The sequence below is a fragment of the Macrobrachium nipponense genome, chromosome 13 (genome assembly GCF_015104395.2).
Source record: "Macrobrachium nipponense isolate FS-2020 chromosome 13, ASM1510439v2, whole genome shotgun sequence".
Classification (NCBI taxonomy): domain Eukaryota; kingdom Metazoa; phylum Arthropoda; class Malacostraca; order Decapoda; family Palaemonidae; genus Macrobrachium; species Macrobrachium nipponense.
In genome coordinates this window covers 86,484,914-86,508,472 of record NC_087206.1, presented here as the reverse complement: position 1 = coordinate 86,508,472, position 23,559 = coordinate 86,484,914, and the positions used below count along the sequence as shown (strand labels likewise).

General features: G+C 38.2%; 1 protein-coding gene and 1 long non-coding RNA gene across 13 annotated transcripts in view; one reads left to right on the top strand and one right to left on the bottom strand.

Annotated features, from left to right (window-relative positions):
* LOC135225167 (mucolipin-3-like) overlaps positions 1–23,559 on the bottom strand; it is a 150,484-nt gene that overhangs the window by 34,671 nt on the left and 92,254 nt on the right. For 10 of the 12 annotated variants that reach the window (XM_064264416.1, XM_064264413.1, XM_064264414.1 and 7 more), the window contains exons 8-10: positions 23,441–23,539; positions 22,990–23,139; positions 21,625–21,687 (exon numbers count right to left, since the gene is read on the bottom strand). In XM_064264416.1, coding sequence (XP_064120486.1) covers positions 21,625–21,687; positions 22,990–23,139; positions 23,441–23,539 — 312 coding nt within the window. The remainder of the gene's footprint in view (positions 1–21,624; positions 21,688–22,989; positions 23,140–23,440; positions 23,540–23,559) is intronic. The other 2 variants (XM_064264411.1, XM_064264412.1) reach the window with 2 other exon arrangements.
* LOC135225169 (uncharacterized) overlaps positions 1–23,559 on the top strand; it is a 134,464-nt gene that overhangs the window by 25,977 nt on the left and 84,928 nt on the right. The gene's annotated exons all lie outside the window — the stretch shown is intronic.

Below are 23,559 nucleotides of genomic sequence, written 5' to 3'. Positions count from 1 at the left end.
CTATTAACACTAAGAAGTGTTTATTCCCTCTGTCAGACTCGTAACTCTGTTAATAATTCTAAGTATATTCTTTCAAGGATTGATTTGGCACAGGATAGGCCCCTAAACTGACAGGTGTCTTAGTGTATCCCTTGTTTTCATGACACGGGTTACAATTAGTTATGTGCTTTTTTATATCTGTAAGCATTGTAGGCCAGTAAAACAGTGATTTGGCTTTCTGTGACATAGTAGGGAACCCTGGATGACGGAATGCAACCAGTTTATGACGATTGGTATGAAAGAGATTATTACTACTACCTGGTCGTTAGTCATCTGCTGTGTTCTTCGGGTTTTCCTCGTCACGGACCTACATATAATATTACATTTGATTACATTATTCTGATACACATACTTTAAATATATTTTTGCTTTAGGGTTTCTGCTCGAAGTGTTTATTGGTTTGGTTAGCCGCTGACCCTGTTTCCGTTTCGAAGGGTTTATTGTTTGGTGTTTATTGTTTTGCTTATCGCTGTTGACACTTGCTTTGTTCAGTTTGTAACAGTTCTGCGCTCTGACCCAGATATTCAATGCTCGCGATCTCTTGGGTTAAGGAATTTTCTTGTTTAGATACGGTTTTAACAATAGGCACGGATGTTTCTATATCTTTTAGTCCAATTAATGGTTCTTTGCTGTATGGTACGGGATTGCGGGATAATGCGTCAGCTATGATAATTGCTTTCCCAGGTAGATATCTTAACTTGGCTCCAAAGACCTGAATGATCATTTGTCACCGAGTTCCTTTTGGACTGTGATTAAAGCCTTTGAAAAACTCGGTAAGTGACTTATGCTCAGTGAGGACTTTAACAGGATAGCCGTAGATTATGAACTTGAAATGTACTAGTGAGTTAAAGATACCTAGCCCTTCCTTGCCTATTACTGCATATTTACTTTTCAGAGGGCTTTAGTTTACGTGAATAAAAGCTATAGGGAAGAACTGTTTATCATATTACTGAAGTAATACCCTCTTACCCCTTGGTCTGAGGCGTCTGTTGCAATAAAAAAAAATTCCTTATTTAAATCAGGGATTTTTTAAGTTAGGTGAGCTGCATTATTCCGCTTTTAAGATATCGAACGCCTGTTGATGCTTTTTAGACCATAATAAATCTACGCTCTTCTTCGTAAGATCTGTTAAAGGAGCTGTCATGATTGAAGAGTTACATATTTACATACGATTGTAATACCCACTACAGCGCAAAAGTGCTGTATCCCCCTTTTACGTTAATAGGTACCGGAAGTTATGAATAGCCGACACCTTACCATGGACTACTTTAAGACCTTGACTAGACACATAAAACCTAGATAAACATGTTCGGTTTTTAAAAACTCACATTTAGATACTTTACTCTGAGATTATTTGTCTTTGTCTCTGTAGCACTAGCTCTAGTTTATGTGAATGTACTTCTAAGGTATTTAGAAAAGATTATAAGACCAACCATATGCATGTAGGGTATCCCCTAAAAGTCTCCAAACACTATATTGTAATTGGGGCGCAACGTAAGCCGGAGGCATACGTAAAAATTGATAATGTCCCCTGTGTGCTGAAAACGGTATATGAGGTACAATCACTTAGGTAATGGTATCAGGTAAAAGCCTTTAAGTAAGTCCAAGTTGGTGAAAAATTTATTCTAACCTAACAGAGATAAGATGTCGTCGGTACATGGCACTGGAAACTATCGGGAGTCGTTTCCTTGTTTAAGCGACAGTAATCTGCGCAGATACGCCAAGTCCGATCTTTTATGGCATGACGTTTGAGGGTAAAAAAAAAAAATTATATGGGCTTATTTGATTTCCTAATGGCTCCTATTACTAACATTTTTCAACTTCGTCATTTATCTCTATTTTAAAATTTCATTGAGAATCTATACGAAGGTACGTAAATAGCTTTATGTTTGTCCTTAGACCGTGTTTTGTGTTAAATTACATCCGTTTTTTTCCAGAGATCACTCGCCAGTGGAGAAACTTCCTGGTATTCAGGTAAAAGATAAAAAAAATTCTGCTGAATCACCTCTGCTTGAATGACTTTACGGATATTACTTTAGATAGATTATCAGAGATTCATTATCCACACTGTTGGCGTGATTAAAAATTAGCAACAATAAAAATGCGATATTTATAACTTCCTATCCACGATATGTATACTTTTAGGGCTTTGTTCGCGGAAATCGTTATATTTCAGAGTGTCGGGAAGGATTAAAATTTCATTTCTGGGCTCAGCTCGTGTCGCTGCGCGAAATATCCTTTAATCTATTATTTCTAGGGTAAATGTACTAACACATACCAGAGAATAATAAAATAAAATAAAGAAAAAGGTCAGTATAACTGACTCGCTCACCCTCCAGGAGGGTGTCGGTATGAACACTAGGCGAGTGAGACCACTACCACGAGCCAAATGCCAATAGAAATCTCCCACTACAAAATACCCTCCAAGAGGGGAGCCGACCCACAGAGTGAGCAGCTCGTACTACTACTACTCCATCCCATGCTGCCGACTGCTGCGCCTCTGGTGGCCATCCTTTTCAAGTTAGCACACACGAGCGGTTGTGATATTTTTCTCTCTGTGTTTTTTGTGCCCTTTCATTGGATTTTCTATTATGGAGCGTTCAGCTATCGCAGCAGCTAAGTTAAGTACTCAGTATTTACGGTTAGTTGGTTTTTTCCGGCCCTGAGACAGTATTTGCCGTTTTTTAGGTATAAATACGACCTCGGGGTCGGAAGCATGGCAGCATGGTTCTGCCTCGTGATGGGTTCGTTCTTGGTCTCCCATACCTAGAACATCCCCTTATTTATCTTCGCTCTTTATGATTATCCGCTTTACTTTGGGTACGGTCTACTCAGGTTTGTCATGCATGCATGTATTTTACCTTACGTAGGCTTCTTCTATCCAGACCCTAGTCCAGGTTCTTAGTATCGGCCTCTGACTAGCTTTGAGTGGTAGACTTGCCTTCGGGTTAGTCGTACACTCCTGGATTTTTTCTCCTGCTATATTGTTTTCTTTCTTTCATTTATTTATTTATATAACTGTATATTTTATTATTGTTAGGTTAGTTAGGCGTCTGGCTTAGCCTAGGTCCTGGCTCTTTGAGCCTATACTACCGCTCATCAGTCGGTTGCTTCCCTATAGCATCTCTCTGATCAGTTGGTTCGGCCCAGTGGGCTTATTTGCCTCCGCTTTTCAGTTCAGTATGCTTCCCGATAGCATCTCCCTGATCAGTGGTTTGTCCTAGGCTTAGTTGTCTTATTTGGTCTTACCGCCTCGTGGTCACTTCGTGATCACGGGCCAGCCAGACGCCTGTCCAGTCATTCTTCCCCCCCCTCCCGCTCTTCCATAGAGTCGGGCGGGGGCGGGTCGGTCTGCCCATGCTCGCTCCTCATACCGAGCCTGCCTCCCTCCCTCTCCCCTCAGGCGGAGGGGCTAGGGAGTCGGGACAGACCAGACTGGTCTCGACCTCTCCGGCTTCTCGGTCCGGGCCGCCGGTTGGTACGGAGTGGGGGGTACTGGCCTTGCCCACCCTCCGCGCTACCTTGTCGCTCCGGGCTAGCTTGAGCCTGTATGTCTTCTCGCTCTTTCCCATCTTACTAGGGCTCCTTCCTGATCGGAGTCCTGGTATCCAGCGGAAAGTTGTTAGTCCACCCAGTAGGGTGGACCGGAGCATACAGTGGGTCTCTACTAACCTTACCGTTTTGCTGAGTTACTACACTCCGCTACGCACTGGACTTAGTCCGGTTTGCTTGTGTGTTAGGTTTAAGTTATCTTTAAGTTTATCTTAAGAACCTTAAACCATTCCCCTCCTTACATATCTTACCGGATCTCTCGGGATTATAGCCTATTCAGGCGATGCAGGGAGGGGTTATGCACAAATTTTTTCCGAGCTCCGGCATGCATCGGAGCTCTTCTGTCCTTTAGACTGTAAGTGATGTTTTTTTAAGATACTCATGTGTCTCCCCACTTACAGGCCACCAACTGTGAGCATCCGGGATGTTCCGCCACACTTCAGGACTCTTGTGGACACGAAGTTTGCCGGTCCCATGCTCCATGCGCGACTCCGCTCGGGGACATCCAGGTCTGGTACCATGAGACGTGTACCATATGTTACGATCTGGTGAGCCAGCTTTTGGAAGGGGTAAGTTTTACATCTCCAATAGCTGCTCCGCTTCTTTTTTAGCGCTTAAGTTTTCATCATATTAACTTAAGGCAATTAAGTTAAGTTATACTTTAAGTTTTAGTTTTAAGTGATTCTTAAATCTAAACTACGCCCTCTCTTCCAGGCTCCGGCGGTAAGAGATACCGCACTGGCTACCCTGCGGGCCTGGGTCGGCGGTTTTGGGAAAAACGCCGCCAAGGGACAGCCCTACATCCTAGAGAAGCGGTTGGCATTACTAATCTTCCCCGGAGGCAAGGCGACAGGATACGTCGACCCGATAGAAGCGGATCCGACTATCGCCTTCATCCAACAACAGCTGGCCACCTCATTAACTGATCAGGACCAGGATATCTCTACGGATGTCGCGACCCTAGATATTAATGTTGAACCTATGGTAGGTATAGACGACCTGTTGGTCGAGGTAGGTACGGTGGACACCCAAGGGTCACCCTTGGGCGTAACTGTTTCTTCTACTCCTGCAACCTCTCCATCCTTCCAAGGCTTTACGGGTGACGATATATATTCTCCTCCTGGTGCTTCGGTTAGACTTAAGGTCAAGTCTAAGGTGATGACTTTGACTAAGACGTCGTCGTCGTCTAAGAAGACGACTTCGGCTTCATCCTTCTCCCGTAACGTCTCCGGCTGGGAATCCCGGAGCATCCAGGTCCTAAAGCTTCTAAGCTCCGGCTCTAAGTCCTCGAGGAGTAAATCCTCCAGAGAGAGATCTCGCACTCCGGCAGAATCACCAGTTCCGCTACCTTTGGTTCCGATTCAGAGCCTTCCCTCCACCTCCGCAGCAGCTCCGGCTTTGGACTCCAATGCTGGCCTGTTGCAACAGGTGGGGGACCTGGTTGGGTCCTTAAAGAGTAGCATGGAACAAATGATCTCTCGTCTGTCGGACAGGATTACTTCCCAGGACTCCATTATAGCCGGGCTGAGAGAAGCTCCTCTAGCCTCTCCTCCACTGTCCAACACGAGTGGATCCCAACTCCCTCCGTATGACTCACTACCTCAGTTCTCTATGAACAATCCGTGGAGAATAGCGTCATACGCCCCCTTCCAAGAGGTCGGTCATACTCTATACCGGAATTTGGGACTCGAAGAATAGAGGACTTCGAGTTCTTCCCGGAAGACCTCCAGCCTCCGTTCATAGGCTACGCAAGGCTTACGCCGTCGGCTATGGTGCGGGACGATAAGGTACCTAAGGAGACAGTCCTCTACTCACGAGACCAGGCTCAGAGAGAATGGCCCTCAGGTGTTTAGAGGACATGGATTGTTCTAACACCAAGATACAACCATTTAAGAGTCCCTTTACCATTTTTACAATGGATGAGAGTACCCCGCTCCCGTTCCTAACCAAGATCGCGAGGTCGACCATCCCAGCGGCCCAGAAGGGGGGAACCTATACCGCAGTTGAAGGAAGCGGATCCCACTTCTCCGTTGCTCCCCTCAGTTGGAGAATTGTGGGAAGACTTGCCGAATACATTCTCAGCTGGCAAACTCAAACCGGACTGTGCTATGGAGCAGTTTGGTGAAAAGCTACCCAGGCTCCCAGATAGCCTTATTCAGGCTGAGTTTGAGTGCAAAATCGCGTCTAGCCAGATCCATCAATTCTATGGCTATGTCTGAGGTAGCTACCATGGCTTATGGATCAGAACCGATTTTTAAGCTCATGACCAAAGCCCTGACTCAAACGGTACAGTCAGATATGTTTGAGTTTGCCACTGCTCGGACGAATTGTAGGAAGCATGTCCTACAAGAGGCAACCATTCGGCATGAACCGAATAGGTTACTCTCGTCTAGCATCTGGGGAGCAGATCTCTTCCCAGAAGCTATGGTTAAGGAGGTCCCAGTCAGAGGCTACCAGGTTAAACCAGAGCCTTAAGGATCGTTGGGGCCTTTCGGCTAAGAGGAGGCAAGACCTGACTCCTAAAGGTAAGGGACAAGAGAAACCCAGGCGTTTCCAACCTTACCAGAAGAAGCAACTACGCTTTCCTCAACAAGTTCCAACAGTACCGGTAGTGCAGACAGCCCAACCCTCCACTTCTAAAGGTCAATCACAGCCAATTTAATGTGATATCCCCTCAGCCTCAGCCCTCCACCTCTTACGCCATCTCTCCAGCTTACAATCAAGCCTTCGAGAGTCAAGCTTCTCAGAAGTATGACCGCTCGGGTAAGGGAGGTAGAGGTAAGCGTTCCTTTCGTGGGAGAGGATCGGGAGGCCCCTTTAACAAGGGAAAGCACTTCAGAGGAGGCCGAGGCGGTTACCAGAACCAATGAAGAACTTCAGGTAGGGGGGAGGCTGTTTCACTTTCGCCACCGGTGGAACTTCAGCCAATGGGCTCAGAGCATAGTGTCAAAAGGTCTGGATTGGAGCTGGTTGTTGAACGAACCCACCTCCATCCAGACCTTTCCGTCAACTTCCTTCCAAGGAATTGACAGAGTACGCAGACGATCTCCTTCAAAAAGGAGCTATAGCGAGAGTCAAGAGATTAAAATTTCAAGGTCGCTTGTTCAGCGTGCCAAAGAAAGGCTCACAAAAAAGAAGGGTAATCTTAGACTTGTCCCGCTTAAACTTAGCCATCCGCTGCGACAAGTTCAAGATGCTCACGATCTCACAGGTGCGGACCCTACTTCCCCGTGGGGCCGTCACCACCTCTATCGATCTTACAGACGCTTACTATCATATCCCTATTGCAAGACCAACTTCCGTTCCCGTATCTGGGTTTCAAGATAGGAGACCAGACATTCTCCTTCAAGGTAGTTCCATTCGGACTCAACGTGGCACCCAGAGTGTTCACGAAGCTAGCGGAAGTGGTAGTGCAACAACTCAGATCGCAAGGGATCATGGTAGTAGCGTATCTCGACGATTGGTTGATCTGGGCCCCATCAGTCGAGGAATGCAACAGAGCTACTCTGAAAGTGATTCAGTTCCTGGAATATCTAGGCTTCAAAATAAACAGGACCAAATCAAGACTCACTCCAGAGTCAAACTTTCAGTGGCTGGGCATTCAATGGAATCTATCATCCCACACTCTGTCGATTCCATCAACCAAAAGGAAAGAAATAGCAAAGTCAGTCAAGCAATTTCTAAGTCACAAACTAGCGTCAAGGAGAGCCCAGGGAAGAATCCTGGGTTCTCTCCAGTTTGCATCAGTGACAAACGTCTTAATGAAAGCCAAACTGAAAGACCTAACCAGAATCTGGCGCTCGCGAGCAAACGTCAGGTCCAGGGACAAACTATCCTCAGTGCCTCTGATTCTAAAGAATCGACTTCGGCCATGGGCGAGAGTCAAGAATTTATCAATGTCAGTTCCCCTTCAGTTCCCTCCACCAGGGGTCACCATCCACACAGACGCGTCCTTAAGCGGCTGGGGAGGGTATTCCCAGGTCAAAAAGGTTCAAGGGACTTGGTCACCTCAGTTCCGTCAGTTCCATATAAACGTACTGGAGGCAATGGCAGTGTTCTTGACTCTAAAAAGGTTACGCCCACCCAAGTACTCCCACATAAAGCTAGTCCTGGACAGCGCAGTGGTAGTACATTGTATAAACAGAGGAGGCTCCAAATCACGTCATGATAGCCATCTTCTCCCTGGCAGACAAGTTCAGTTGGCATCTTTCCTCCACTCACATAGCTGGAGTAAGAAACGTCATAGCAGACGCCCTATCCGGATCAGTACCCCTAGAGTCGGAATGGTCACTGGACAACAGTTCGTTCCAATGGATCCTTCAAAGAGTCCCAGGGCTACAGGTGGACCTCTTCGCATCACAAGCGAACCACAAACTACCGTGTTATGTAGCCCCCAACCTGGACCCTCTGGCCTATGCCACGGACGCCCTGGCTCTAGACTGGAACAACTGGGAGAAGATTTACGTCTTCCCTCCAGTGAATCTCCTCATGAAAGTATTGAACAAACTCAGGACTTTCAAGGGTCAAGTGGCTCTAATAGCCCCAGACTGGCCGAAGAGCAACTGGTATCCTCTAATTTTGGAGCTGGGCCTTCGTCCTCTTCAGATCCCCAGTCCAAGCTCTCCCAGTCAGTACAAATGAAGACTGTGTTCGCTTCCTCAGGGATTCTCAAAACCCTAACTTTATGGATTTCATGAAGTTTGCGGCAAAAAGAGATGCGAATATTGACCCTCAGAATATTCTATTCTTGGAATCCGATAAAAGGGATTCAACTTTGAGGCAGTATGATGCTGCTGTCAAAAAGTTAGCAACCTTCCTGAGAGATTCGGATATTAGAATCATGACAGTTAATTCAGCTATATCCTTTTTCAGATCCTTATTTGAAAAAGGTTTAGCAGCTAGCACGATTACGACAAACAAGTCAGCTTTGAAAAAGATATTTCAATTTGGATTTAACATAGACTTGACGGATTCCTACTTCTCGTCTATTCCTAAGGCATGTGCTAGGCTTAGGCCTTCTGTAAGGCCTACGTCAGTTTCATGGTTCTTAAACGATGTTCTAAAACTGGCTTCCGAAACCGATAATGACACATGCTCGTTTATAATGCTATTAAGAAAAACCCTATTCTTATTAAGCTTAGCTTCAGGAGCAAGAATTTCAGAACTGTCGGCTCTATCCAGAGACCCGGATCATATTCAGTTCCTTCCCACAGGAGAAGTCCTACTTTCTCCGGAACGTAGCTTTTTAGCAAAGAATGAAGATCCTTTGATGAGGTGGGAACCTTGGAAGGTACTACCCCTTCCACAAGATGTATCTCTTTGCCCAGTTACAACCTTACGAGCCTTTCTGTCTAGGACCTCCTCATCTTCGTCGGGTCCCCTCTTTAGGAGGGAAAAAGGTGGAACTTTATCCATTAAAGGTATCAGGCAACAAATCCTGTACTTTATTAAGCAAGCCAATCCTGACTCTTTCCCGAAAGCACATGATGTCAGGGCAGTAGCCACCTCAATTAATTATTTCCAACATATGGAACTTCGATGAGTTGAAAAAGTATACTGGATGGAAATCGCCGACAGTGTTCAAACGTCACTACCTTAAGTCCTTGGAAGCTCTGAAATTCCCAGCAGTAGCAGCGGGTAACATAGTTTCCCCTGACTCTAGCTGCTTTTGTGATAGTGTAGTGGGTGCCCCTTATTGTCTGGTTAGGGACACTCACAAATGATTATACACATTGATCTCATGGATGTTTCCCCTTATTTTTATGCTAGGGGATACATCATTTATAATGATTACGGGTTTTGTATATTAAGTCATATACATTCCTTTATATATTATTATTGTTGATTGTTTTTATTAATTGCTATTATACTTTTGATACATGCTGTTACACAGATAACATTGATACATGTAAACTATTTTTATTTTACCTGTACATATGTAATTACCTTATGTTTACAAACATGATTAGATTTGAGGGTAATTTAAGCATATTTCTATTTTTATACCCCTGTGTATATGTATCTTTTAGCAATTATAGTCTATTCTTATATATTTTATCTTTTATTTGAGACCTATTCTGATTTATTTTATTTTTTTCTCAGTTTATTACTTTTGTTTACAATCTTGTGCTATTTCTCTGGTACGATTTCGCGCAGCGACACGAGCTGAGCCCAGAAAAGGGATTTTGACGTAAGGAAAAATCTATTTCTGGGCGATTGGCTCGTGTCGCCAGCGAAATCCCACCCTACCCATCCCTTCGCCCAAGATTGTCTGCTAACTTCAGGATGGCCACCAGAGGCGCAGCAGTCGGCAGCATGGGATGGAGTAGTAGTAGTACGAGCTGCTCACTCTGTGGGTCGGCTCCCCTCTTGGAGGGATTTTGTAGTGGGAGATTTCTATTGGCATTTGGCTCGTGGTAGTGGTCTCACTCGCCTAGTGTTCATACCGACACCCTCCTGGAGGGTGAGCGAGTCAGTTATACTGACCTTTTTCTTTATTTTATTTATTCTCTGGTATGTGTTAGTACATTTACCCTAGAAATAATAGATTAAAGGATATTTCGCTGGCGACACGAGCCAATCGCCCAGAAATAGATTTTTCCTTACGTCAAAATCCCTTTTCCCAGCAAAGTCTTTTTACACGTACTAAGACATTCGAGGGTGCATGTTTCTCGAGATTTTGCGTGCAAACTGCGACTGCGGTTGTGAGAGAATTTTGTTGGGTCATTTGAACAATGTTACGATTTATGAGACAAATGTATAGTTCCTCTATATAAGTTATTATTTGATTAACTGTCTCATTTTTGTTCAAACGGATTTTAATATGTTTGAAGGTTTATAGGATTTTCCTTTGATAAACACGCCTTATTTTGCAGGATGTAAGATAATATTTTGTATACCCCTAGATGAATCTTACAATTACACTAGATACAGATCAATGTTTTTCATAACTATAGAGGTATCTGTAAGCGCTCGCTTATCCGGACTTCTCATTAGAGAAGTTCGAACAACAGACGGTGAGTCCGTAAATACAGGATATTACGTCTACTAAAGAAATAAACAAGATATTCTAATTTTTATGGCGCGTACAGTCGGGCTTTATCCACCACTACTTATAATAACTTACGTATTAAAAAAAAACGAAAACCTGCTCTGATTACTTTATACGGTCGTTTGTTTCATAGGAAAAATCCTTTTTAATTCAAAAAGATATCGGTATGTATGAACCAACATCGCTTTTCCCCACTCTGCTAGAGTCGCTTATTGTGTGGAATTTGCTTTGCTTTGAAAACTCGGCAGATTTAACTGACCTTGACCGCTTGACTAGGTGACACAGTCACCGAGTTTGCTTGTTTGATTCTGAACGGGCTACTATTTCTATTTCTTTTTGTAATAATTAGGATCCTTCTCTTTATTACCATCGGCAACGTATTGTGTGTTTTTAGCATTATGTTGCTGGTTACGTATAAAAACAATGAATGACGAACTATTAGGAACTGAGCGATTACTAATAAGACAAGTTATCACTACTGCATTCAATATTAACTGTTTGTACTTCATTCTTTGCTAAAATTTGAAATAGTGAGGGATCCTGGTCAGCGCATTTAGCCTGATGAAAGTTTTTTACAGACATGTTATTCCTTGCAATCCAGCCATATTTTTAAAGTTAAGTTGAGTCATTGAGGTTCGATATTTTATAACTCAAAAACTCAAGGCTAAAACTGCGATCGGGACTTGCAAAGGAGCATTTATTGTCATGACCCGAAATAGTGTTACCTCTAATTTATCTAGATTTGTACGGGTGTTCCACTTGTTTTTGTGTGTTTTCTAATCACTACGGTGCTTAACGACCCTATCCATGCATCTGTATAAATACAGACGTCCACTGCGTAAACGCATATTCACTGTTTAATATGATTTGTTACGTAAGGGATTAATAATCACCCAAAATGATAAAATTAACATAGTATATGATTATGATATTTCAGTAGAACTTCTGGAAACAGACACTCAAAGATAAAAACTCGCAGTAGCGAAATCTCAATGATGTTGATAATTTCTGTAAAAAAGTAAGATTAAGAATGTCTCGTAACTTCAGCCACAGGAATAACGAAATTCGACCTGCAAAGGAAACACTCAAAGTTACTCCAAATGAATAAAAAATTGTACTTAGCTTGCTTTTGTGGGAAGTCACGGTGTTCCGATAACGACACACGGCCTTGGTCCTCCTTCTCTATTTAGCGGATGACCTGGTTTGGCTTCAGTTTCCCCCGTGCGTGTTGTTTCGATGATTCGAGCCCTTGAAAATCTGATGCTGCAGACGCGTTCGGTTTGTTTCTTGCAGTGCCGGAAACGCTCACTAACGATGTTTTCTTGAATGATTCTAATGAGAGACGAAGTTTCCGTTGCCGTAGGAAAAGGACACGTCGGTTTTGTTTCTTGAAGTTATTCACTAAACGATGATACTAAGTTGGTTGAAGAATCTGTTGCTTTCGTCGTCGTTGAAGAGTTCTTATTGTTTTCTGAAGTCGCTCACTAACGATGATACTAGGTTGCTTGAAGAATCTGCTGCTTCCGTCGTCGTTGACTTCTTATGATACATGATTTATTATTCTGGTTTTTCTTCGTAGGACGTTGTAGAGTTCGTCTGGTACGCTGGCCACCAATATTAGGGCTGTGCCTTGTATGATAAGGCGCCCTATGAGGTAATGTTAGACTAGCGATAATCTTACGCTAATTCGGTTGGTATTGCACTTCCATCTTCAATGGAGTGTCTGGGGGTTTGTAGATCACTTACGAAGTCGGTATTATCTTGTTAGTTATTACGACGATGTGTTAAACTCATGGTGAGGAGGTTCTTGTAGAAAACACGAAATATAAAAATATATATATTCTTGAAGTTTTACATGCTGAAGATCAGATATGATTGTACAAGTCTTCTATGACGATAGCTTGATCGCTTCTGCCAATGATGATGGCTAATCCTATTCCTCTACATGATAAAGCTTAGGTAAAGAGGTACAGGTCTTCTAATGACGATAGCTAACTCTCTTCTGCCTGTCTACCATCTCTGTTACAAGTTATGAAGGAAGCAGATAGTAGTTCGAACATATGAACATACATACAAATGACATAGTTTCATACGAACACACAATCAAAATGAGACACGCTACAGATCACGTAGGCCGTTTGAATTATAGGTCGGGGTAGTTGTCTCAAGCAGGGAGCTTGGACTAATGTTTATAAACAATTGAATGACTACAGGTGACGGCATGTTATCTTAGCCTACATACTTATTGTATACGTCATCTTTAGCGTCTCTAGTCTGATCACATTCCTGCAAGCAATCTGGTTGACCTCTTTAGTTTTAGACTTTTATATATATGGACTAACATTCCATATTTTTATTATGTAAACACTTACATATATATATTATATATATATATTATATATAGATATATATATTATATATATATATATATATATATATATATATTATATATTATTATATATTTTATTTATTATATATACATACTATACATACATACATATTATATAATATATTTATATATAATATATATATATTATATATATATATATAGATATATAATATATATATATATACATACATACATACATACATACATACATACATACATCATACATACATACATATATATATATACATACATAATACATATACATAATATATATATATATATATATATTATATATACATACTACATACATACATATATATATATATATATATATATGATATATAGATATATAGATATATATATATATATATATATATATATATATATATATAGTATATATATATATATATATATATATATATAATATATATATATATATATATATATAGAATATATAATTATATATGTATGTATATATATATATATATATATATATATATATATATATATATATATATATATATATAGCAAAAGTAAGTTTTGCTTACTATATCCAATTACAGTATATTGCAAGTATTATTATCACACTCATACTATATTACAAAATATGAACATTGCTAACATACTCCATTTGCATTTGATATTGTTTACATTCTCAAAATCTCAGCTAATTGAGTACTACCAAATTCCTCATTGCCATTAATTGCTAGAAGAAATATAATCCGGATACTTTTTCTTGTAAATTAACATAGTTCGGCTTAATTTGTGCATGTTACGTACTTGATTGTATAAGCAGTGATTTCGCTAGTTCTGGACATCGCTTTCATCTGCCCGTTACGCATTCGTCTTACAGTAATACCCCGAACTTACACAATTCAAGTTGCGCGAATTCACAATAGCATGAACCTTTCATTGGAACCTAACTAATTATCATAAGCAAGTTCTTCACAATAGCGTGAACATTTGCAAATCCAGAAACACTGCAAAACCCTGCAAAAGCGTTTATGTTTAATGAATTATGTAAATATTTAAGTTTTAAAGCCTTTCTGTATAAAATCTTCATTAAAAAGTATTATTTTTATTTTTGTACATGCATAAATATGATACTAAGGTAATTACAACACCTACAGTTGGTGCAAATACGTACCTTTACAAGATGCAATACACATTCACAAAGTTACTGCACTTTTCAAAGATGATATCCCTTTAGAAACTTTGTTTAATTTCTGAAGTACATACTAGTATATTTAAAGTTTTCATGCTTTTAAGTGTAAGATCAGTATGAAGATTCTGTCTATGCTATTTATATTTTTTAAATATGTACAAAGGCAGTACGTAATTCACAGTGTTTGTCACTATATAAGACCTTCATGATCAACTAGTAAAACATATCAGACATAACATTGTTGTTGTTCTGTGAAAATTACTATCCTAACCTCAGAGAAAATTACTGGTACAATCTGTATGTACTATGTTACGTAATTACAGCACATATAGTTAATGTACTTTCAGAAGATGTGATCCTATTCACACTTTTTAAAAATGGTACCCCTCCAGAGTTTTACCTCACATGACGTACATATTTCTCTCTCTCTCTCTCTCTCTCTCTCTCTCTCTCTCTCATAGTTAACCTTCCCACTAGTACATGGCTTTAAATTGATTGAATTTTACCTCCACTCTCTGCAAACATTACGTATGTACATACGTGTTTTCTTTATTTCATTGAATTGTGTACCTACCTTTGTTATAACAGACATGAAATTTACCTAGTGATGCAAAGAAAACTTCTTTTACTCTGAGGGAAAACGGAAATGGCATCCCATGAATTAGGGATAACGTTAGTATACATACAAAAATGGATACGTATGTACGTAGTAGTTATGTAACAATTTTTATGCCAACCAGTTATTTCTTTTTTAAGGGTAATGTATTAAACTAACTTTTAAATCAAATTAAGTTAACCCTCTTACGCCGAAGCGGTAAAAAAAAAATTGTCTCCCGTGTGCCGTAGGTGTTTCAGAGTGAGCGCGGAAGCGGAAAAAATATTTTTTTCAAAAAACCACAGCGCGCTTAGTTTTCAAGATTAAGAGTTCATTTTTGGCTCCTTTTTTTGTCATTGGCTTAAGTTTAGTATGCAACCATCAGAAATGAAAAAAATTATCATTATCATACATAAGTAATGCGATATATGATAGCGCAAAAACGAAATTTCATATATAATTGTATTCAAATCGCGCTGTGCGCAAAACGGTTAAAGGTAACAAGTTACTTTTTTTTGTAATGTACACTAAATTGCAATCATTTTGGTATATAACACATTGTAAAACGATAAAAGCAACACAGAGAAAATATTATCACAAATTAATGCATGAATTCGTAACGCGCGGACATAAACAAATATTTTTTTCAAAAATTCACCATAAATCTAAATATTGTCCTAGAGACTTCCAATTACTTTCAAAATGAAGACAAATGATTGAATATTACTATACTGTAAGAGTATTAACTTACAATTGCAGTTTTCGACCATATCTGACGAGTTAAAGTTGACCGAATGTCGAATTTTTTTATATATATATTTTTTATATGCAATTATTTTGGAAATAAGAAAAGCTACAACCTTCAAATATTTTTCCTTTTATTCTACATGAAATTGCGCACATTTTCATATATAAAACTCTATGAAATGCCTCATATGAAATGGAGCAAATATTCCGAGAATGGTACGTACGCATTTCGGAGATTTGTGGCGGAGAATCCACGCGCAGAAGGAAGGAAAGATTTTTTTTTTAATTTACCATAAATCTAAATATTTTGCTAGAGACTTCAAATTTGTTTCAAGATGAAGATAAATGACTGAATATTACTAGACTGTAAGAGTTTTAGCTTACAATTGCGTTTTTCGACCATTTCGGTAGAGTCAAAGTTGACCGAATGTGGTTTTTTTCTATTTATCGTGATTTATATGGAAATATTTCAAAAATGAGAAAAGCTACAACCTTCAATTATTTTTTGTTGTATTCTAAATGAAATTGCGCACATTTTAATATATAAAACTTTATGTAACGGCTAATTTAAAATGGTGCAAACATTACCACAATCGCACGTATGATTTTTTCGGAAGAGTTACCGCACGGACATAAAGAAAATGTTATTTTTTTCATAAATTCACCATAAATCGAAATATTGTGCTAGAGACTTCCAATTTGTTGCAAAATGAAGGTAAATGCTTGAATATTACTAGAATATAAGCGTTTTAGCTTACAATTGCGTTTTTCGACCATTTCGGTAGAGTCAAAGTTGACCAAAGGTTGAAATTTTGGCAATAATCGTTATTTATATGAAAATATCTCAAAACTGATAAAAGCTACAACCATGGGTTGTTTTTAGTTGTATTGTGCATGAAATTGCACACATTTCCATATATAAAACTTTATATAACGGCTAATTTTAAAATGGTGCAAACATTACCACAATCCCATGTATGATTTTTTTCGGAAGAGTTACCGCGCGGACGTAAGGAAAAATTTTCATAAATTCACCATAAATCGAAATATTGTGCTAGAGACTTCCAATTAGTTGCAAAATTAAGGTAAATGATTGAATATTACTAAAATATAAGAGTTTTAGCTTACAATTGCGTTTTTCGACCATTTCGGCAGTCAAAGTTGACCGAAGGTTGAAATTTTGGCAATTATCGTTATTTATATGAAAATATCTCAAAACTGATAACAGCTACAATCATGAGTATTTTATTGTTGTATTCTACATAAAAATGCACACATTTTCATATATAATACTTCATGTAACGGCTAATTTACAATGGTACAAAAATTATGTCAAAGTGACGAAATAATTTCCGAGATGTGTCACAGATACTTTTTAGTGCGGTAAGAAAGAAATTCGCGCTTGCGCGCCTGCATAACGATTGTAAACAAAACAACACCTTGATCCGTGAACTCCCAGCATCCCCCAAGGCGCGTGATTCAAAAGTTTTAGGCTGGTAGGCCTATAAGTATTTTTCCGCGAACTTAAAAAAAAACTTTTGTAAGTCGACGTAAAATACGTCCAGTCGGCACACGGGAGACAAAAAATGTCGACGTAAAATACGTCCAGTCTGCGTAAGAGGGTTAACTTAATACTTAAGGAACATCATTAGGGTCATATTTAGTGTTCAAACTAGAAGTAAGCATTTAACATTTTTTGAGACCATGCCAAACTTACGCTACACTTCCCCTTACACGAGGGTGCCTGGAACCTAACCTCGCGTATGTTTGGGGTATTACTGTACTCACCTCAGCTATAATCTGCAGCTTTAATTTACTGGTATTCTTCCTTATGATCTCCATTGTGTGAAGGATGAATAAAAATTTTTATTTATACTTATAGAAGCCACCACTGAGAACTGGCAGGGTTTAACAACTTGACACCTTTAACGCAACTCTTAGTAAACGCTCGATAGTTACAGTATATGACGTCAGCAATTAGCGGTTTCTCAATTCAGTTGTTTATGTAGGTACACGTTTAAAATTGTCTCATCCATAATTCTATAAAATGGAATTTGTTAATGGAGGAAATGTCCAGAGAGAGAGAGAGAGAGAGATTGTTGGCCTGGTTAAGTCAAACAATAGTTGTATTGAGAATAATGATTTTAATAAAACTGTTGTTTTACTGTAATCATATTGTATGTACAGTAATACCCCGAACTTACGCGAGGTTAGGTTCCAGAGCCCCTCATGCAAGGGGAGGTTTCACACAAGTTTGGCACGGACTCTAAAATCGCTAATAAGTGCTTACTTCTAATCATGCTCCCATAGTATTAGGCTGACTTTTAAATAAAATTAAAACTACTGTAATTAGATTTAAAAGTTAGTTTAATACATTATCCTTAAAAAAGAAATAACTGGATGGCATAAAAATAGTTATAATAACTATGAACATACGTATCCACTTTCTTACGTATACTAACATTACCCGTAAGTCATGGGATGCCATTTTCTTTTTCCGTCAGAATAAAAGTTTTCTATGCGTCACTAGGTTAACTTCATAAGCCAGTCATAATGAAGTCACACAATTCAATAAAATAAAGAAGACATGTATTTACATAAGTAATGTTTGCAGTGGGCGAAGTTAAATTCAATCAATTTAAAATCATGAACTAGTGTGAGAGCTAACTATGAAAGAGAGAGAGAGAGAGAGAGAGAGAGAGAGAGAGAGAGAGGCGAGAGAGAGAGAGAAGAGAGGAGAGGAGAGAGAGAGAGAGAGAGAGACGAGAGAGGAGGAAGAGAAGGAGAGAAGAGAAGACAGGAGAAGAGGAAGAAGAGGAGAGGAAAGAGAGAGAGAGAGAGAGAGAGAGAGAGAAATACATACATCATGTGAGGTAAAGCTCTGGAGGGGTATCATCTTTAAAAAGTGTGAATGGGATCACATCTTCTGAAAGTACATTAACTGTAGGTGCTGTAATTACGTAACATAGTACACACAGATTGTGCCAGCATTTTTCTCCGAAGTTAAGAAAGTAATTTTCACAGAACAGCAGTTCTGATATGTTTTAATAGTTGATCATGGAGTTCTTATATAGTGAAAAACACTGAATTACGTACTGCCTTTGTATTATTTTCAAAAATATAAACAGCATACACAAAATCTCTGTACTGATTTTACACTTAAGAGCATGAAAACTTACACTAATTGTGGTATACTAGTACGTACTTCGTAAACTTCTTTGAAAAGTGCAGGAACTTTGTAAGTGGGTATTGCATCTAATAAAAGTATGTACATGCACCAACTTTAGGTGCTGTAATTACCTTTGTATCATATTTATGCATGTACAAATATAAAAATAATATATTTTTAATAAATATTTTATACAGAAAAGCATTAAAACTTAAAAATGTACATAATAAATTAAACATAAAAACTTTTGCAAGGTTTTGCAGTGCTTCTGGAGGATTCGCAAATGTTCATGCTATTGTGAAGAACTCGCGTATGATAATTAGTTAGGTGCCAATGAAAAGTTTGCACTATGTATTGTGAATTCACGCAAATCAAATCGCGTAAGTTCCGGGTGTTACTGTATCATCGTATTACTAAATATGAACAGAACAATCATGCCATTTGTATTCAGTTTTGTTTACAATCTTAAAATAATCAACTGATTGCATTTTATCGGCATCATTGTCTTTAGTTGCTAAATGGAACTAAATATAAAGGGTCTCATTTATATAAACAAACAGTAGTACCTGTAAAGTCAGATAAAAGTTGTATTATTAGAACGAACTGCTGGACAACAAAAGCTTTAGCATAATAGCATAATTTTTAGAGTTGAAAGCAATGTAAATTAAAAAAGTTACAGTTCAGCTCTTAATCTGGAGGTGAAAACCCTCAAATCGATATTTCCATTTCACACCAATATACCTATAAGTATGATATGCAACCTGTTATATTGGTGACCTACTGTAATACAAACAAGAAAACCAAGAGGAACTAAAGTGCTTGCATATATATAAAATCTTGCACAGTTTTAGTAAAATATTACAGAAACTGAAATACTGGAAAAACAAATTAGATCATTACAGGTAGTATGTTGTGTCTTCATAACTGTGCGTCATGCATGGCATCAAAATTTTACTGGTTCATTCACTTCCCTACAAATTTGACTAGGCAGTGACTGTTTGCAGCGATCTGCATTTTTTCCTGCCTATTAATTTTCATCCATCCCCACCAGGGTCTTCTGCATGGATTTTAACCTAGCTTCAATTCTAACATTCCACTTCACCAACAAAATGTGAGGACAGCTCGATAAACAGGGTCCTAACAGCTGAAGACAATGAAGCCACCTTCTAACAAGGATGCATAAGAGGAACCACCTTCTGTAGACACGACAGATGCATAGCAATACTTGCCAAGACTCAACCATCAGAAACACATGAAAAAAGGAACTTGCCAAAGGACTCCAGAAGATGGTGTACCTTTTCCTCAAAGGACCAACTAACCCCACAACAGTGGCCAAATTAAGACTCAGGTACACTACCTGCATGGATAGAGACAAAACTAACCCCCACAGATTAACATGCTGACCCAAAGATCAACACAAATCTGAAAGTAATTGCAGAATCCAGTCAATCGCCAGCAGATGAAGCACAACACAGCTCATAGGCACACTGTTGTATGTATACTTACACTAATGAATAAAAGGCATATCAACAACAACAACAACAACAAAAAAAAATCACAAAATACTAGGCATTTGATAGAAATAACAATACGAGGTGAAAATGCATTAATAATAATAATAATTATCCCATACAAGACACAATGCCAATAAAAGAGGAAAACATTTGGTGGTCCTAGTATGAATGATGACAAATCTTGACAACAGTAATAAGCACAAAAGAATAAGCTTGGCAATGCAAACTTGGTGGAGTTGACTAGGCATAAGCAATATGGCTATCTATGATTAATGGGTTGTAATAACAAAATATTAATAATATTCACACTGGGGCAACATCGAAACAGCTGTTAACACACTACGAATTCATAAAAATTGGGAAGAATGACTGGTGGATACCTGATACTCAAGGTGGCTTATTTACAGTGAGACTACCTTACTACCTAAGTCTGTTATACAAACAACCCTTGAACTAGGGATAATTCAGGACATGAATGCTGATACAACTGTATAAGCAATTAATGGGGTTGCGATTAAACAAAAACATAGTTTTTGAACATCCTTTGCTACCTTACTTTACAAGTTTTATGTCACCAAGAGGCCGTGCACCATCTCATGACTTTCTTTCCAATAGAACCAAATGAATTTTTACCTCCTTGCAGATCTAAGTACAATACATCTAAATAAACAGGACATTTTCAAGTTACATTTTGTGCGGAATAACTTAACCAGTGCTTTGAATAAAAAATAGCAAAAATCTTGCATCCAGTGTATGAGTTGAGGTTCTAGATTGTTATAAAGACAAGTTATATAAAAAAAATTAGCTTACCGTCTGATTACTGGTTTTCACAAAAAATAAACAAAAAATATGTAGTACATACATCAATGCCCAAGCAAGTACAAAATTTAAGTAATTTCTACAAGCAAGAGAAAGACCCACAACTATTTACAATTAACTTCAAAGCCCCTTCCAGGAAAAACTACGACCTATCAAGCTTACAAGGCATAAACAGGCTTCCACGTTTAAGTTATAATAAAACCCAACCACCAAATGCATTAATTTAAAAATAATATGGGGGATCCTGCATTTAAGTCAGAAAAAGCTGATCAAAATATGAAATCTATAGTATTAGCTCTGGCGCTCCAGCAAATAATAAAATATATTAAACTAAAAATAAAAACATTAATATATGGCTAAGTGCTCTCCACCAATTAGTAGTAGCAACTCTCAAAAAACCGATTAATAAATATACTGAAATTAAAAATTAAAACAAACTAATATAAGGTTAGGTGCTCTCCACCAACTAGTAGAAACTGTCAAAAAACCACCCATAAAGGATGAAGGCTTAAATGGTATTAATGGCATACAAAGCGTAATAAAGCAAATCCAAATCTTATTACTATTATAGTGCAAATACATACCCCTTCTTCCTCCTTAAAACAGAGCTGAGGAGAAGAGAGACGCCAAGAAATTAGGTGGAACATCTGCAAACCACAAACATGCAATTTCATTTCACACTAAGCCTCAGTAATCCGGAAATACGGTCTCTGATAAAAAAAAAACCCACTGCATCTCTTAACATGAAAAATCTGTTGGATTACTTTCATGGTGAGCTGACAAGTGGCAACTACAAGTATTTGAAATGTTTGACTACAAAAGCCCTTCCTTGTTGGTAAAAGTTATACTACATACTGAAAACTAAAAAGATACAGACTACAAACACAGACTACACATGTACACTAAAATTACATTTTCTAAAATTATTTTGTCTAAGCAAAATGTACATATTTCTGCATTATGAAAAGGCTACAACACTGACTAATAAAACGGAATAAATCCACAGATTTTGCATATCTTGAAGAGGGCAGATAACCAGTAGATATGAAACATCTTATAAACTCCCTTCCAGACAAAGAGGGACAAGTATACTCTTTGTACAAGACTTACAACTATACTTTCATATATAGAGAATGCATAGAATAGTCTGCATTACTGAGGCTTATCACTATCGCTCCTAAATACTCGGTAAACCCTAAATTTTCTACATATGTACTACTGATGAATCTTAAAATTCAACAAAACTTCCCAAACATTTGACCTGGTTAAATCTGTAATGAAGGTTAATCTACATCTAAAATTTTAAGTTCTTATGACCAAACACCTCTTGTTACATTACATACTGATCTTACTGTTTATTATAAGAATAAAACCAAAAGCCCATGCGCTTTTTACTTCTATAGTCTATGATGATTTTATTAATTCTAAATGGTTTTTTAAAAATAAATATAGCACCTGCACTTATAAGGAGAGAAGTTCTAGCAATGAAGCAACATTATAAATTGAATTTAAGCAACATTATAAGATGATTTTAAAGTTCCCATCAATCCAAGAATTATATGAAAAAAGCAAATTTTCATTGTTCTTTTGCAAGATCCATATCCAAGACATATTTGCATTCTACAATCATTTTCCTCAATTCATATTTGACTAAATATTACTGTATTGTGAAGAAACAATATGTAGAGATGTTTTGTTAAGAAAAATGTAATCAAATAGCCTTTTAGAGCTAAAGCAATGAACTTTGAATCAAACAGCAGATAAAAGGAATCTTTAAATATTTCCATTAGTCAATATGACTCTACCTAATATCTATCATTCACGGAAACAAACATGTTCATGAAGGAAAAACTTATATTAACAAAAATTGCACCACACCAATTTGTAATTTCACTCCCAAAAACAAAACAAAACGAAAAACAGAAAAAAAGAAACTAAGATGAACATACCTTGCTCTCCAAACCAACTTTGAGGAAAGAGCCCACTATAATCAGCAAGTCATTTACACATATCAGAACATACCACATATTGACAAATTCCCATCGTTCATCTATTGTTAGGGGCCTTCCAACATATCGAACAAAGAACTCGGCAGTTGCCTGCAACATGAAATAAAGACCAAGTGCTGTTAACTGTTCTAAGACTTAACAAAATATTCGAAAGCAAACAATATCTTTGCAAGGTGTTAAAAAAGGGAGTGTTTAAAGTTACAGGAGACAACTTAGTAGTCTTTGTAATGATAAAAATGTAATGAATCAACTACTTCTGAACAGCATATTCAAAAACAAAAGTATCCTTGTAAAGTGTTAAAAAATTGTTAGTTTTACAATTACTGTGGACAATATCTTTTTTGTCTAAGTGTTGATAAAAATGTAACCAATCCACTGAGATATAACTAACCTGCATGAGTAAATTTCCTCGATAAAGTGCTCTGACGCACATGATGAGAGAACTAATGCAAACAACGATGCTTAAAATGTTCATTGTTGCCCTCCAAATCTGTGAGATGAGAATAGTTT